Raw genomic sequence first — 12,500 nt, forward strand, 5'->3', positions numbered from 1 at the left:
AAGAGAGAAGTTAAACAAAGTTTGGAGCTCGATCAACACTATTTAAAGCAGGCATTGCGTGTGTGTGAGGTGGACAGTGAAAGCAATTAATTATCATTGGAGGCTGCGAAGCACATTTCCTCGGCTGCAATCCTCCAGTGGCTAGCTCCAGGCATGCCAAATGAATGGGCTGAGAATGGACGTTGCTAGCTTACAGTCTAATGAATATGTATTGAATATTGATGGTGGATGTCCTATTCTAGAGATCCTGCCATCCTCCCACACACGATACAGTATATGCTGTAGTGGAACACTTGAGATTAAGTATTTCAAATACTTGACCTGTGTCTGACGGAGCTTTCCTAGCTTAAATTGAACTAATACAATAGTCCTAAAAATGTAAACCCTTCCCATCTGGCACTGCAGGCAGGCTCAAGCAAACACTGAAACTATATTTAAAAAAAAAAATCATTATTTGAACCCAGGTCAAGTACATAACAGTTACTATTGTGGCACATCTTTCGCTCCCTTCAGACATGAGATGTCAAGGCAGGTGTCTGCTATACTCAGTATACTTAAAGCAGGCAGATCTCCCAGTCCCATTCCACCCCCAACCATTAAATATTTACGCTCAATTTCAGCTAAAAAGCTCACTGCCTCCGAGAGGGCACGCTTAGAGGGAGAGGAAGTCTCTAGCCTACGGCAGAGGAGTTCAGCCTAAGTCTGTGTAACCCTAATGCAAGGTAAAAACACATGACTCCCTTAACTTAACCACTAATGTAGAAAATAGAAACCGAAGCAGAAACCCAACACTTAAGTTAGTTTGAGTTTTGGCAGCGGGCATTTCAAATGAAAAGAGAGAAGAAGTTCAAACAAAGTTTGAAGCTTGATCGGCACTATTTAAAGCAGGCATTGTGTGAGGTGGACAGTGGAAGTAATCAATTCTCATTGGAGGCGGCGAAGCACATTTCCTCGGCTGCAATCCTCCGGTGGCTAGCTCCAGGCATGCCAAATGAACGGGCTGAGAATGGACGATGGTTAGCTCACAGTCTGTCTCTCCGTTATACCATTTTACATTCTATTCATTCCCGTTCGGGTCATTTCCCCTCTCAAGTAGTTTTTAATGCTTTTCTATAGACCCATCAAACTCACCAACAACTTCATTGAATCTTATTTATTTTCTTTTTTACAGTAGCTTCCTCCTCATCCTCAAATCATTTTCGTATCGGTCACATACACATGGTTAGCAGATGTTAAGGCGAGTGTAGCGAAATGCTAATATATTGAATATTGATGGTGGATGTCCTATTCTAGAGGTCCTGCCATCCTCCCACACACGATACAGTATATGCTGTAGTGGAACACTTGAGTTTAGGTTGGAGAGGCTATTATAACGCTCCATTGTATGGCATTTGAAAATAAAGTATTATAATTTCATATAGTGTCACATTTTGATTTGAGGACAGCTGAACTAGGCCCCATCTCGTTGATCGTCACGGCACTTGGCAAACTGGTTCCTGCATGAATATTTCAATCAGCTAACTTTCATCTGAATGTATTCCCTGTGGATATCCTGTCCCAAATCAATTACATTTCATCCAAGTTGAGTGGATTGAATCCTTGGGTTAGACAAGAGATCGAAGTCAACTGTCCCTCAAATCATTCTCAGCCAGTAGCCCAGCCAAACCTGTCTTCAGCCTCTATCCCCTACCAACACTACTGTACATTCCTCTGGAATCTCCCCAACAACTTCCCCCAGTGTGTATAAGGTGTGTTTAAGTGTGCGTTCAGGGTACTCACATGTTCCAGCTTCTCTTTGCTGCGGAGCCAGATGGTTGCAGAATAGTCCTGTTGCTGGATAGCACTGTTGGCGTAGATGTCTGAGATGTGGGGTGCGTGGAGGGGTTCCCCTCTACCCCTCATCCCATGGCCTCCTGATGCCATGCTGCACACGCACGCACACACACACACACACACACACACACACACACACACACACACACACACACACACACACACACACACACACACACACACACACACACACACACACACACACACACACACACACTCACAATCACTTAAAAGCTCCTCTTCTTCTCTTCTGGCCTCTTTCCTCCTCTAGACTCTGTCACTGTCAGTCTATAGCTAGTCAATGAGAGAGCCAAGCCCTTCTGAACCACCGTGGATCTGTAAGTGGGTGACTGTCTATAGCTCTTCAAACCCCCGAGGTTCTCTTCTCTCACTGGCTGTCTAAATGTCTGGCGTGCATATGGGCAGTGGGTGGGCTGGTTCCTCGTGGGAGGTGGGGCTCAACCGGGAGTGCTGCAGCAGAATGAGGTGGGAGAGTGCCAGACCCACTTAAAGGCACTGAGTGAGTGAGGGTGAGGTTGTGCGTGTGCGTGTGCGTGTGTGTGTGTGTGCGCGCACTACATTGAAATTAAAACAGAGTATCTTGCAGCAGTGAGGAAATATTATCAGATGATAAATATAGTATGTTTATCTCTGTTCGTCCAGTGGTGCCTGTAGCCTAACCTGCTGCTCATGTCAGAGTGTATCGCTGTATTACACTGCACCAGAGTGGGACACTAGTGGGTTAGCTAATAAAGTATTGATTTGACACTGCCTCGACTACATATAGACTGCTGTGATATTGCCTCTGCCTCCAACGGCGTTTCATCGGAATATACAGTACGACTTTTAGGTCATTATATAGTTTCTCAGTGCCGATATGGCCACATACTGTAAGTCTTGAATGAATGGAGGTTGTGTAAATACTGAAGCTAAGAGAAAGGAAAGTGTTCAGTGGCCCCTGAACGATTTATGTCACGGCTAGAGAACCTTTCCCCCACCAGAATGGATTTTGCACTGATTGTTCTAGTTCCATTACCTAAATAATGCAGCCATCATTGCATCAATACTGCACAGCTAACCTGATTCTTAATCGGTGAATTCTCCTATGGCAGTAGTTCCTATATAGCCTGTCAAAATGTACTTACTCACAAGCCTCCATCTCTCCACCCCAGGATGGAAATTGCAATATTTATGCCCGTACTTTTCCTCCAGTGTTTAGTGAACAGCATACTAATTCCTCCTCCTTCCCCACAGCCAGGTCTGCATTGGCAGACTTGCTGACACGGGACTTTTGTTTCTTTTTTTTTTGTCCTCCTCAAACCTTCATCAGTCGACAACAAGCAATAATAGTTAATTGATGAAAAGTATAGACTATGTAAATATAAACGCCCCATTGCACACACCAGCTTGTTCGGTGTCGTACATCTTCGCCTAGTCAATGTGAGGAGACCAAGTGCCAAGTCACCATCGACTGACAGCTTAAATTTTTGATATCCATGTTATGCAAGATGAACCAAAGACTTTGATACAGTATTCTACTGTGAGAAGTGTGTGACAGTGACAGACAAAATTCAGCATAAAGGTCCAGGAATATCATAGAAAACCCATTTGAACGTTATACTTTCTATAAACCAAATATCCGTCGGATATGTAGAAGTATTGAGGTGCTGCCCAGGTCCCCAAGTCGTCACATTTGTCAAAACGAATCAAAAACTAGTCCAGTCTCTCTATGCACACTGATGCTCCAACACACTCATAACATACACACACATTTATACTGACTCTACACACTCATAAGATACCCAAACATTTACACTGACTCTACACACTCATAACATACACACACATTTATACTGACTCTACACACTCATAACATACACACACATTTATACTGACTCTACACACTCATAACATACACACACATTTACACTGACTCTACACACTCATAACATACACACACATTTATACTGACTCTACACACTCATAACATACACACACATTTACACTGACTCTACACACTCATAACATACCCAAACATTTATACTGACTCTACACACTCATAACATACCCAAACATTTATACTGACTCTACACACTCATAACATACCCAAACATTTACACTGACTCTACACACACATAACATACACACACATTTACACTGACTCTACACACACATAACATACCCAAACATTTATACTGACTCTACACACTCATAACATACCCAAACATTTATACTGACTCTACACACTCATAACATACACAAACATTTACACTGACTCTACACACTCATAACATACAAACATTTATACACACTCTACACACTCAGGCACACTCAAATACAATCATTATTTATGCTGCTGCTATTTAATACCTGGCTCTACACACTCATAACATACACACACATTTACACTGACTCTACACACTCAGGCACACTCAAATACAATCATTATTTATGCTGCTGCTACTCTGTTTAATATATATCCTGATGCCCAGTCACCTTACCCCTTTACATATCTACCTCTATCACTCCAGTATACCTGCACATTGTTAATATGGTACTGGAACTGACCCTGTATATAGTCACCTTACCCCTTTACATATCTACCTCTATCACTCCAGTATACCTGCACATTGTTAATATGGTACTGGAACTGACCCTGTATATAGTCACCTTACCCCTATACATATCTACCTCTATCACTCCAGTATACCTGCACATTGTAAACATGGTACTAGAACTGACCCTGTATATAGTCACCTTACCCCTTTACATATCTACCTCTATCACTCCAGTATACCTGCACATTGTAAACATGGTACTGGAACTGACCCTGTATATAGTCACCTTACCCCTTTACATATCTACCTCTATCACTCCAGTATACCTGCACATTGTAAACATGGTACTAGAACTGACCCTGTATATAGTCACCTTTAACCCTTTACATATCTACCAGTTCGGTAACAAGCCTCAACTTAATTCTGAAAACCCACGATTCTCCCAGTAGAATCAGAGCTCCGAAAACACATGCTGTGCAGCAGCAGCATCAGTAGCCCAGTATGACAAAGGGGAGCGGCTTTTTACACTGCAGGGGGATTAAAGAAGTGGAACAGAATATCTTAAGACACAGTAATTAACAGAGCACCGCAGACGGCCCTTCTGAGCCATAGAAATAGAATTTACAGAATGGAAATGGTTTTGACTTGAATGGGGCGGTCCATTCTAATAATTATATTTCTATGTTCTGTGTGTCCTGTATGTTCCGTTGAAATTCACATGAAAAAACTGTCAATGATAATCATGCATTTTATTAAAATCAGTGGAAGGTAGACAAAAATAAAATCAAGTAACCATTATCTTACAAAGATAGGAAATAAATCATGACAATTAGAAAATCTATCTGTACAAAATATACAAGCAGAAACATGTAAAAGGTTTGAAATGACATAAAGACAATAAAGACCTTACTAATAAGACACAAAATGCTATTTTCTTTATTAATAATCAAGCTGTTTTGGCTGAGAAACATCAACATTTACGATCAGGTTACATTCATGTGTAAACATTGGTATGAGGCAGGACATCCAGATACAGTATGGGTATATCATAGAGGTAGATAGAGGACTCTAGTGTCTAAAAGCCATTTTAGCATGGGCAGCACCATTGAGGACTTACACCATTTTTAAGTAGAACTGGGTGGGACCTCTTATGGGTTAAGAAAGGATCACATCATTCAAACCAGCTCATCAGGAGGGATCAGCCAATGAATTACACTTGTGAACAAACATTCCATAACTGCAGGTGGCAGTAAATCATAAACCTTGGATTTATACCTGTTCAGACAACACACTCCAGGTGGCAGTGTGCACCCTTTCAGTTTGTTTACCAACTCATAGTAGTAGAATATGAAAAGTAACCACTTCAAAATGGAGATGGCCTCAATGGTGCTGTATGCTCTCACAGACTCCATAAAGGGACAGATACAATGTTGTGTCCTCTATCTAGCTCTATGGGGTATATAGAGCTACTTCCTGGTCCATTTTTACTTCCTGGGTCCATTTAATTTCCCGGTCCATGTCATGGTTTCTCTCAGCACTTGGTCATGTTCAGTAGGGCACACTGTAGCAAACTGTTTTGCAACGGATATTGAAAATGAGTGGTTACCTACCCGCTTAACTCCATTTCAAAAAGTTTTCCCCCGACAACATGGTCCTGGTCTCCGTCTATCCCTTTCTATGCTGGTTTTTACTCAGATCTCTTCGCTTCATAAGGGTTCTTCAAGTACGTTAACCAGAACACTAGTGTGTATTCCATGACACAATCACAGATGGCTGGTGGTGCCTTAATTGGGGAGGACAGGCTCATAGTAATGGCTGGAATGGAATTAATGGAATGGTATTGACACGTCAAACACATGGTTTCCTTGTGTTTGATACCATTCCATTCTCTTCCTACCAGTCATTATTATGAGCCGTCCTCCCCTCACCAGCCTACGGTGGACTCAGTCATAATGGATAATCAAAACCAGTTCTCAGTAAAAAACAAGTTCCAATGAAATCCAGCATCCACAAGGAGTACACCCAGGCCTGTTTTGGTCAACAGATGTTACGTATCCTTACTAACACCACCCTGTGGCGAATCACCGCAGCTTTAACATGTGCAAATCAACAAACGTTAGCTTAGCTACACCTCCTAGCCCGCGTGCCAGTCTGCTTCTGCAATCTTTCCAACTCCTTACGCAATTCTCATGCCAGACATGTGGCACCTAGGCTATTTCCATCTTATCGTTTCATCAACAATGGTTTTGACAATGGGCACTTTGTGACGTAATACACTTGGATATGGGGACTACTTTCGGGAACACATTTTTCAGGAAGCTACTTTACCACCTAGCCTACAGTAGTTAGTTATTAGTAACATACGGTAGAGCTATCTTTGATCCATCATTCTTAAGAGATACTGTATCACTCCACACGGGAAGGCATGGATGGGAGAATTATAAATATTATACACATTTAAATGGATACATAACACTGTAAATACCCGATGTCTTTTCATCTGAATAAATAAAGAATAATATTGGCCTCTCTTTAGTGGAAAAATCGTAATATTAGAACAAGCGCAGCAAGCTGCAAGTGCTACAAGTCAGCTAAAACAGACACAGTATGCTATATGGTCATATTCACAATATTTGCTGAGCTATGCTATGCATAATGGCGGGATATTCTGAAAAGTATTTTCAGAAAGACACTGAGTTCTTTTCTGCAATGCTGAACCATGGTGTCCATTTAGTTTTTGTTGTAATTTGGGTTCTATATGGCCCCCAAAAGGGTTGTAACCACAAAGCAGACTGCCGATCAGGCAACAGTCAAATGCAAGCTCATCAGTCAAATGCAAGCTTATCAGTCAAAACAGTGACCTCATCGCTTATAAATAGTAGCCTGCACACTAAGAAAAGAGGGTTCCTCAAGGGTTCTTTGGGAAGGGTGATGATTCTATGTGGAACCATACTGACCCAAATAAGCATTTGAGCCTTTCAATGGTTCTCTGCTTTTAGCAATGTAGGGACGGCGGCTCATTTGAATATTTTGGGGAGTGGTTTGCTAACAGCTTTGTCCAACCATGAGTGTTGAGTGTAATTTCAGTTGCTCTAATCTGTTGGGTTATGCTGTTATATGCAATACAATATGTGACTATAGCCAGTGACAAACTCACATATGGCCTTGTGTCAATTGAGAGCGGTTGACTAAGAAGTTATTAATTCTCTCCTCAGGAACCCCCAACTGTTCCAGAGCTAGCACACCTGATTCAACAATAAAAAAAACGATGGAATTTTAACAATATAATATGTCTATTACATCTGAATTAAACAACCTTTGAGATTGAGAAGGTTCTTTACAGAACCATTCTCCATAAAAAAAGGGTTCTATATAGCCCCCAAAATGGTTGGAACCACAGCGGAACCCTTTTTGGCTCTATATGTAACCTTTTTTAACGGAAAAGGTTCTTCATAGCACCATACAGGTTCCATTTAGAACCTTATGAGTATGGTTAAAGAACCAAAGCCAAAGAACCCTTATTTGCCACTATATAGAACCGTTTGTTTTTAGTGTGTAAAGTTACACGGTGTTACACAATCGGCAACACTGTCGAACACAAACAGAATCATATCAAATGTCTTCTGAAAAGTCATCAATCAACCAGAAGCAGGTGCAGTTAGCAGATCATAATGCAAAAGAACTCTTGATACTTTTCAAACGTGTTCAAGAATATTGATATAGTAGTATTGATAACGGACTGTAGGACATGTGCTGGTACATAGATTGTATTGACAGTACATAATCCTTTCACAACCCTTCTATATACATGTTATAGCTACAGAACAAGCTCACTGTTGGCTCCAATTCATATGAACAAACGGATTGGTATGTCAGAGACAAAGATTAAAAAGTGTTTATTTACCTCTCTTTTGGTCAGGTCTGATGTTCAGGAGGTTTGTCCAGACATTGAAGGAAATATCAACCCACTGGGCGTACACTAGTTGAGTCAACGTAGTTTCCACGTCATTTCAATGGAATTACGTTGAACCAATGTGGAATAGACATTGAATTGACATCTGTGCCCAGTGGGAGTCCCATCTCTCCAAGTCTTTTACCATCCTCCCTAGTAGTGAGCCTCAAATCAGGGCCCCTCCACGCAAGTGTTTAGGTAGTTGTACTTTAGTAGTGTGTTCTAGATCCAGTATCCTCCTCATTTATGAACCACACAGTTCTGTTCTCCACCACTAGAGGGCAGATTATTATTCACATGGAGTCCCAGATCTCTCTCTGCCACCTGGGTAGAGGTGCCTGAGGCCCCCGAGGAGGGTCCACCGCTGGGGCCCGACAGGGTGCTGCTAGAAGGGCCTTCTCCATTACTACCTCCAGGGGGGTGACTGGCAGCGGAAGGCCCCGCTGCCCCAGGACTGACCCTCTGCAGGTTGGTCAGAGGGCTGGTCAGTCCCAGACTGGTCAGGGCATCCAGGGTGCCGTCCGGATCCACCATCACATCAATCACTGTGGAGCAAAGAGGAGAAGGAGAAGGTCTAAGTCAATGAAAGAGGTGGTCTGTCTATCAGTCAATCAAAGAGGAGAAGGTCTGTCAATCAGTCAATCAAAGAGGAGAAGGAATGTCAATCAGTCAGTCAGAGGTGAAGGCCTGTCAATCAGTCAGTCAAAGAGGTCTGCCGATCAGTCAGTCAAAGAGGAGAAGGTCTGTCAATCAGGCAATCAAATAGGAAAAGGTCTGGCAATCAGTCAATCAAATAGGAAAAGGTCTGGCAATCAGTCAATCAAAGAGGAGAAGGTCTGGCAATCAGTCAATCAAAGAGGAGAAGGTCTGGCAATCAGTCAATCAAATAGGAAAAGGTCTGGCAATCAGTCAATCAAAGAGGAGAAGGTCTGGCAATCAGTCAATCAAATAGGAAAAGGTCTGGCAATCAGTCAATGAAAGAGGAGAAGGTCTGGCAATCAGTCAATCAAATAGGAAAAGGTCTGGCAATCAGTCAATCAAATAGGAAAAGGTCTGGCAATCAGTCAATCAAATAGGAAAAGGTCTGGCAATCAGTCAATCAAATAGGAAAAGGTCTGGCAATCAGTCAATCAAATAGGAAAAGGTCTGGCAATCAGTTAATCAAATAGGAAAAGGTCTGGCAATCAGTCAATCAAATAGGAAAAGGTCTGGCAATCAGTTAATCAAATAGGAAAAGGTCTGGCAATCAGTCAATCAAATAGGAAAAGGTCTGGCAATCAGTCAATCAAATAGGAAAAGGTCTGGCAATCAGTCAATCAAATAGGAAAAGGTCTGGCAATCAGTCAATCAAATAGGAAAAGGTCTGGCAATCAGTCAATCAAATAGGAAAAGGTCTGGCAATCAGTCAATCAAATAGGAAAAGGTCTGGCAATCAGTCAATCAAATAGGAAAAGGTCTGGCAATCAGTCAATCAAATAGGAAAAGGTCTGGCAATCAGTCAATCAAATAGGAAAAGGTCTGGCAATCAGTCAATCAAATAGGAAAAGGTCTGGCAATCAGTCAATCAAATAGGAAAAGGTCTGGCAATCAGTCAGTCAAGCAAACAATCAATCAATCAGAGAATGTAAGATTTATTTATATATAATAATGTGATGATTGATATGATGAAATCAGTTTGAATATAGATGCTCTGTGCAGATGCTAACTGTATATCTCTATGACTTGTACTATATATGTAACGGTTTTCTAGTGGTGATGAAGGAGAGTCGGACCAAACTGCAGCGTGTCGATTGCGATCCATGTTTAATATAACAAAGAAACACGAACTTACAAAAAACAATAAACGAAACCGAAACAGCCTATCTGGTGCAAACTAACAACGAGTACACATAGGACACTAAGGACAATCACCCACGACAAACTCAAAGAATATGGCTGCCTAAATATGGTTCCCAATCAGAGACAACGATAAGCACCTGCCTCTGATTGAGAACCACTCCAGACAGCCATAGACCTTGCTAGACAACCCACTAAGCTACAATCCCAATACCACCACCAAAACCCCAAGACAAACACACCACAATTACAAAAACCCCATGCCACACCCTGGCCTGACCAAATACATAAAGATAAACACAAAATACTTTGACCAGGGCGTGACAGAACCCCCCTAAGGTGCGGACTCCCGAACGCACCTCAAAACAATAGGGAGGGTCCGGGTGGGCGTCTGTCCATGGTGGCGGCTCCGGCGCGGGACGTGGACCCCACTCCTTTAATGTCTTAGTCCCCTCTCCCTTCGTCCCTGGATAGTCCACCCTCGCCGCCGACCATGGCCTAGTAGTCCTCACCCAGAACCCCACTGGACTGAGGAACAGATCGGGACTGAAGGACAGCTCGGGACCGAGGCAGCTCGGGACTGAGAGAAAGCTCGGGAGTGAGAGAAAGCTCAGGAGTGAGAGAAAGCTCAGGAGTGAGAGAAAGCTCAGGAGTGAGAGGAAGCTCAGGAGTGAGAGGAAGCTCAGGAGTGAGAGGAAGCTCAGGAGTGAGAGGAAGCTCAGGAGTGAGAGGAAGCTCAGGCAGGTAGATAGATCTACCAGCTCCTGGCTGGCTGGTGGTTTCAGCAGATCCTGGCTGACTGGCAGATCCTGGCTGACTGGCAGATCTGGAAGAGTCTGGTTGACTGGCAGATCTGGAAGAGTCTGGTTGACTGGCAGATCTGGAAGAGTCTGGTTGACTGGCAGATCTGGAAGAGTCTGGTTGACTGGCAGATCTGGAAGAGTCTGGTTGACTGGCAGATCTGGAAGAGTCTGGTTGACTGGCAGATCTGGAAGAGTCTGGCTGACTGGCAGATCTGGAAGAGTCTGGCAGACTGGCGATGCTGGGCAGACCGGCGGCGCCGGGCAGACTGGCGGCGCCGGGCAGACTGGCGGCGCCGGGCAGACTGGCGACGCTGGGCAGACTAGCGGTGCTGGGCAGACTGGCGGTGCTGGGCAGACTGACGACGCTGGGCAGACTGACGACGCTGGGCAGACTGGCGGTGCTGGGCAGACTGGCGATGCTGGGCAGACTGGCGATGCTGGGCAGACTGGCGATGCTGGGCAGACTGGCGATGCTGGGCAGACTGATGGCGCTGGGCAGACTGGCGATGCTGGGCAGACTGGGGGCACTGGCGGCGCTGGGCAGACTGGCGGCACTAGCTGCTCCATATAGGCTGACAGCTCTGGCGGCTTCTTACAGACTGACCGCTCTGGCGGCTCCGTGCTGACTGGCAGCTCCTTGCAGACTGGCAGCTCCTTGCAGACTGGCAGCTCCTTACAGACTGGCAGCTCCTTACAGACTGACAGCTCCGTGCAGACTGACAGCTCCGTGCAGACTGACAGCTCCGTGCAGACTGGCTGCTCCATGCAGACTGGCTGCTCCATGCAGACTGACAGCTCTGGCTGCTTCATGCAGACTGACAGCTCTGGCTGCTCCATGTAGACTGGCTGCTTCATGCAGACTGGCAGCTCGGGCTGCTTCATGTAGACTGACAGCTCTGGCTGCTCCATGCGGACTGACAGCTCTGGCTGCTCCATGTAGACTGACAGCGCTGGCTCCTCCATGCAGACTGACAGCTCTGACTGCTCCATGCAGACTGACAGCTCTGGCTGCTTCATGCAGACTGGCAGCTCTGGCTGCTCTATGTAGACTGGCTGCTTCATGCAGACTGGCAGCTCGGGCTGCTTCATGTAGACTGACAGCTCTGGCTGCTCCATGCGGACTGACAGCTCTGACTGCTCCATGCAGACTGACAGCTCTGGCTGCTTCATGCAGACTGGCAGCTCTGGCTGCTCTATGTAGACTGGCTGCTTCATGCAGACTGGCAGCTCGGGCTGCTTCATGTAGACTGACAGCTCTGGCTGCTCCATGCGGACTGACAGCTCTGGCTGCTCCATGCGGACTGACAGCTCTGGCTGCTCCATGCGGACTGACAGCTCTGGCTGCTCCATGCGGACTGACAGCTCTGGCTGCTCCATGTAGATTGGCTGCTTCATGCAGACTGGCAGCTCGGGCTGCTTCATGTAGACTGACAGCTCTGGCTGCTCCATGTAGACTGGCTGCTTCATGCAGACTGGCAGCTCGGGCTGCTTCATGTAGACTGACAGCTCTGGCTGCTC

General features: G+C 44.7%; 1 protein-coding gene across 1 annotated transcript in view; it reads right to left on the minus strand.

Moving 5' to 3' along the window:
- Window positions 1–5,121: 5,121 nt before the first annotated feature.
- Window positions 5,122–12,500, minus strand: part of LOC112247412 (centrosomal protein of 170 kDa-like) — a 28,626-nt gene continuing 21,247 nt past the window's right edge. The window contains exon 19 of the mRNA XM_042303895.1: window positions 5,122–8,888. Within this exon, the coding sequence (XP_042159829.1) occupies window positions 8,584–8,888 (305 nt within the window). The 3' untranslated portion in view covers window positions 5,122–8,583. The remainder of the gene's footprint in view (window positions 8,889–12,500) is intronic.

Source organism: Oncorhynchus tshawytscha, linkage group LG02 (assembly GCF_018296145.1).
Source record: "Oncorhynchus tshawytscha isolate Ot180627B linkage group LG02, Otsh_v2.0, whole genome shotgun sequence".
In the NCBI taxonomy this organism is placed as follows: Eukaryota; Metazoa; Chordata; class Actinopteri; order Salmoniformes; family Salmonidae; genus Oncorhynchus; species Oncorhynchus tshawytscha.